The 6,016-nt window shown below is 39.7% G+C and overlaps 1 protein-coding gene across 1 annotated transcript; it reads left to right on the plus strand.

The window, feature by feature from the left end:
- The first annotated feature begins 3,657 nt into the window (after nucleotides 1–3,657).
- On the plus strand, nucleotides 3,658–5,328 carry LOC119658702 (endocuticle structural glycoprotein SgAbd-8-like). Its single transcript, XM_038066295.1, has 3 exons — nucleotides 3,658–3,811; nucleotides 4,097–4,294; nucleotides 4,846–5,328. The coding sequence occupies exons 1-3, from the start codon at nucleotides 3,800–3,802 to the stop codon at nucleotides 5,038–5,040; spliced, it is 405 nt and encodes a 134-aa protein (XP_037922223.1). The 5' UTR covers nucleotides 3,658–3,799; the 3' UTR covers nucleotides 5,041–5,328.
- Nucleotides 5,329–6,016: the final 688 nt, after the last annotated feature.

Consider the following 6,016-nt stretch of genomic DNA (forward strand, 5'->3'; position numbering starts at 1 on the left):
ACTTTATTCCTGATTAATGTTTTCGCCAAAATCCTCAGTACACTTATCAAAAATAGATAGACGCCGTTGATGATGGTGACATGTCCTATGAGGCGCTTTAGGGTCAAAGATGGATGGAGATCACGCCGGGATAACCGAAGCACCCACCAAGACTGGACTTCTGAAACGCATTTAGCGATAGCTTCCTAAGACTCGATATCCCAGAAGAGTCGCACCAGGTCGACGATGATGTCGGAATACTTTTTGCTTCATGCACCAAGGATTAAATACATTGGAATGACGCTGGGCTTGAAGGTAAGCTTTTTGGAGAGAATCAAAGTAGCAACGAACAAAGCCATAGCCGAAATTTCGGCCTTAATTCGGTTAACGGCAAACGTAGGGGTTCTTTCCTCTAACAGAAAAGTTTTCTTTTGTCTGGATTGTTCTAGCCTTTTGGGAGAAGTTTGAGCTGATGCCCTTGGTTAGGAGATGCATCGTAACCGCCTTGTCTAAGTACCACTTTGCGGGTGGCCTTTCTCTGACGCGCTGTCTCAGAAACGGCTGTGATGGTGATCACAGGGGTGATCTCCTTATACTCCTTGTTAGGGAACGCGAAACCATCCACAAGCGGAGGACTCTAGGGAGCTGATTGAAGAACGGTTATATACACTGAATGAGTGGCAATGCGCCTAGAAAAACAAGCCAAGAAGCAGATGCACAGCACGTCTCATCGGCAATTTAGGTCCACAGTAGATTCGAAAGGCATGAAGGCTTTCCGTGTTACAGGCATAAGATTGGGAAGGCACGATTCTCTGTTCGGCGGTGGCAGGTGACACCGAACCCAGATTTTTTTATTGAAATTGGTTCAGTGTCCGTCTATCTGTCATACACACTTTTCTTAGAAACGGCTACACCGATTGATACGAAATTTGGTGAGAATATGGGAATTGTGAACGCCCACACTGAAGGTAAGTGCCATTTTTAAGGTTTTGTGTAAAACAAAACCTTATTAAAATCGGTTTACTGTCCGTCTGTCTGTCTGTTTGTCTGTCCGTCACACGCATTTTTCTGGGAGACGGTTATGGCGATTCACACCAAATTTGGTGGAAAGATGGGAACTGTAAACGCTCACGCATACAGTAAGTTAAATTCTTTTACGTCGAATTTAAGGGGGATATCCCCATAGATGCAAAAGGGGTGTGTAGATTTTTTTTACCGAATTTAGTCATGTGGGGTATCAAATGAAAGCTCTCGGCTTGTACTTTCCGATGTCGAGGTTAGTTTTGATATATGTTGAAAAGGTGGCGAGTGCGGGGGGTTGAAAGCGATCATTTCTTTAACGGACTCATTCTCAGAAACTGCCCAATCAAAAACTCTGAAAAAAAATCAAGGGGCTATGGCGCCTAGGCTTCCAAATACTCTTAGTAGTGATATCTGTTCAAATAAAGCTAGTAATAGTTTATTACCATAATTTTTAGTAATTGGCTGTGAAACCCACTTAAGTTCATTCTAGCACCAAGAAATTTTCCAGCCATGTAGACCATGATCCTACCAAGTTTGGTTGAAATCGCACTATTACAATCAAAGTGATAATATGTCAAAGTTATCGCTTCTTCACAAATTCAAGACTTTGAATGTCAATATCACGCGAAAGAGGATATTCTCATATAATATATGCATATATTACGTTCTACATACTAATGCATGCATAAAATGTATTTATAAAAGAAATACACAAAACCTTTCATACTTGAAGTGTCTAACTTCCGGTTCCCAACTTGTTCTACATATTTTTGAATCTTGTATGGAACAGGTGTTATTCCCATATTTGTCGAGAAAGACTTTTATATTGTAAAGGGGAAAGTTTAAGGCAGACGATTTGTTTGTCAAATCAACACGGTTTTGTACAAACTATCCTTTTTGAGGCCTCGCAATTAATGAAGAAATGGTGCAAGTAATGGCCGTATTCCAAGTGTTGTTCTGCCAATTGCCGTACTGATGATATCTGATTTGGTACTGATTTACCTGGAGTGAAGTATCTTTAGTATGGTCTGATGACGTTCTGAGCATATGGGACTATCCGAGCTAGAAAGATAGCAGGGGATATCTTCTTTTCGTCTTCTTTTATGAATAGGACCATAACTTTCTGTCAGTCACCATGGATTGATTCGTTCTTTCAAACTTTCAGTGCAGGTGGATGAACCATTTGGTGGAGTTAGTCACCCTCGGCTGTAATTTTAACTGTTTCTGGCGACTCAGTAATGCCAAGATATCTAGGGAGTAAGCTTCCCTACCCACTTAGAAATCAACTGAAATTATGCGAGCATACGTTACTTCCGAGAAAGAATGGTTTTCTTAATATCTTCCTGAAATAACTATCTATCATGATATTTTCCATGCGTTATGAATAAAACCGCATTGAAATACCCAAAAAGGCCAATTAGAGTCATTGACTAGCACAATAATTCGTGAAACCAAGGGTGCATTCGCTAATTGGGACTTCCTTCAAATCGTTCCGCAATGAACGCCAACAAATAAAATGTAATCGCTACGAAATTTCTATTAACATCATTTGAATAATTAACACCGTGATCACTGGAATTTTGACATGGAGTTGCACCAAGCTCATTTTTAAGTATCGGTGCTAACACGGCCGCACATATCAGTGACCGATATTATGAATGAAACTGCAAATTGCGTTTGAACGCATCCTACTATGTCAAAATGGCTGGGCGTTACCGCAAAGTTTCACCTTTGATTACCTTCGACATTCGTATTCAATTACAGCTTGGTCGACGCCGTTTTGTTTATTTTTCCGAAGGCTATCGCGTGCGGCATGTATCAGTTTCAATATTTTTTTGAGAGAGGTTTTTGCATTGCCATTAAGACCCGGTGCAGACGGTTTAGATACTTGCGTATTGCGTAACGAACCTGGAGGTAGCACTCCTTGATGTCAAAGAATGGAAAAGGAATTGTATCTAGGAAGGAGCTGGGAGATTAGTCTGAAGTATCTGGGATCTTGCGACGTCTAGGTTTCATATTTTCTTGACTGTTTTACGAAATGTTAAAATGACTGGAACTGCGCCACTTCGGCTTGATTGAACACGAGATTCAGGGATATTATATAACAACCTTTGGTTACTCTTTCCCAATGGTATAGCTTCGGCTTAAGCCCTTATCTGACATGGGATGATTAATTCGTGCACCTTTGCAGATACGCCAACCAGAACGAAATTTTCCCGAATTAATCCAAAATGGCACAATGGTACGATGACGGTAAAAATGTTTACGAGAAAAGATACTCTGACAGAGATGTAACCAAAGAAGCCGGCAGTAAAATTTATAACAATGCGCGAAGGTTACTGTTTGCATTGGACACTGGATGGCAAGTACCGCGGCCGCAGCGCACGCGGTATACCAGCAAAGAAGAGAAGACACCGAAGAAGCAGCAGAAGATTTCGTTGATTGTAGATGAGCTGTGCAATGAATGGCTTGTTAAAATGGCAAAAATCTGTCTCTGGTGGGAAAAATAATTTTCATCTTGACCAACAACAGTAGTGCACACTTGCAACTTGTCGTATGTATCTCCATGAAAATTACCATTGCAGATGGGGGTGAGGTGATGATAGCATGTCTATAGATATAGTCATAGCAACAGTTGCTACTGTCATGGTCGACAAAGACCATCCGCGTGTATGTGATAAAATAAAAAATTCTGCAAGTATAAATAATCTCGATGGGATCCACTAAAGGCACAGTAAGCGTTTAATTGTGATCAAGTGATCTTTCATTCCCAAATCGGACTACATTTATATTCAGAATGAAGCTAACTGTAAGGAAAAATTTAAATTCTTAACTTGATACCAGTGTAGTAATCGGTCCAGTCAATCATAGTGAAAAAAATCTAAATTTACATAAAAGGAAATAGTTCTAACTTGTGTGATGAAAAAAAAAGTGTCCTCGTAACCAATCATCCACCTCAGGGATGCCCTTATTAAATCGTGAATTTAACGGGTTGATCTTTGGAAATTCAAAATAGACTATCCTGGATCCGCTGCACTTTTCGGATATCGATAAATTTACAAAAGTATAAATGAGTGCAAACTTTTGTTTTCAGATTGTTTTGGCTGTGGCTTTAGTTGGAATCGTTTCCGCTGCCCCTCAAGGACCCACAACGGAACCAGTTCCAATTATCAAACAGGAGCAGGAAGTGAACTTTGACGGATCATATAAATGGAGTTATGAGACTGGCAATGGAATAGCTGCCGAAGAACAAGGATACCTGAAGAATCCTGGAACGGATACTGAGGCCCAGGTTGGTACTAAATATTTACCTAGCTTTGTGTATTACTTTTTTTTGGTATAATTTGACACAACATTTTAAATTGATAACGAATTTGGAGATTAAGACTTAATTCTCGTTTGCACGAATTGCGTGACCATACCATCGAAGATGCCTCTCTCGCAACTTTTCCACGATCGGTGCAACCCTATAACGATCGCGGATATTCTCATTTCGGATGTGATCTAAACGTGTGACGCCACTAGTCCAACGTAGCATCTTCGTCTCCATTACCGCAAGACGCCGTTCATTGTCTTTTATAGTCGGCCAACACTCAGAACCATAGAGAGCGACAGGACGGACGACATTGCGGTAAATTTTAGATTTGAGACGTTCGTTGATACGTCGATCACAAAGAACACCAGTTGTGGAACGCCACTTCATCTGTGAAGTAAAAAGGAGTATTTCGGCCCAAAACATAACGCACTTCTCTTATCTTTTTTTTTTGTTGAACTTTCGAACAATAACTAAACCATCCCTCCATGTCTCAACTATGATAATTTAATCTCCACAAAAATTTCCAGGTTGCTCAAGGTCAATACTCATACACAGCTCCCGATGGTCAATTGATTCGCCTGACCTACTTGTCGGATGAGAATGGATTCCAACCACAAGGTGATCACATCCCAACCTCACCACCAATCCCACCAGCAATTCAACGTGCTTTGGAATATTTGGCATCACTACCCCCCACCACAGAGTCACCACGACGATTCTAAGCTTATGATTCTGAATTCTCATATATTGTTTTACTTTTAGATCTATTGTAAATACTTTTACAAATATCAAAAATGTGTTTTTTTCCTTAAAGGGAAAATATCTTCTGATCGTCTTAGCTCTCCTTTTTCCGTACGGAATTTATTTGTTATTTTTTTTTACAAAAGAAAGTCGTCTGCGGGAGAATGAAAGACAACCAGCAAAATACTCAATTTATACAACACAATATTAAAAAAATTAAAAAAAAAATGAATAAAAATACAAAAAAGCAAATATATTAGTTGAAAATATCTTTTAGTGTTTGATTTTCCGAAAAAACCATCAATGCCTCAATATTTCACATCAACGCGCTAATTATTTTGTTCACCTCCGGGGAGTGATGTACTTTGAATTGGGCAGACATCAAATTTACATTACACTCAAATTGTACTTACAAAGCTTGGTGGGTTTATTCCGAATCTGTTATTATTGAAATCCATCTATTGAAAGAAAATTACGAAATGGAATGTCGTAAGTTCAATGGAAAATATCTTATTTCATCCATATCTCACCTTATTTTTCCACTGAAAAGTTGATGACAGGTGGTCGCTATGCCGTGTTGAAAAATTCTGGTCAAATAACTTGTGAAGTGATTTATTATTCAATTGAAGAAAATTATATCTGAAAAGCGTGGAAATTCCTTCTTTGCATTTGATGAAAATGTTGCTGATATTGCTTCAGCTGCGTTTATATCTGACACTTTTGTCCAGAATAAATTGCCGAGTGTCGGACAGAAATTGCATTGATCGCTCCAAAATACACCGCTGGCTCCTAACACACGATTATGTGGCACTCTAAACCACTAAAACCACCTCCTTCTCCTTCCACTCTTCCCGCGGGACCCTCATTTGGTATTAGGTCGCGGGCCTGGATCAGATTTTATTCTGCGCTGGTGTCAACGTTCGTGTTTCTCTCGTGATCATTTTTCCCGCTGACTTC

This window comes from Hermetia illucens, chromosome 1, assembly GCF_905115235.1.
Source record: "Hermetia illucens chromosome 1, iHerIll2.2.curated.20191125, whole genome shotgun sequence".
NCBI lineage: Eukaryota > Metazoa > Arthropoda > Insecta > Diptera > Stratiomyidae > Hermetia > Hermetia illucens.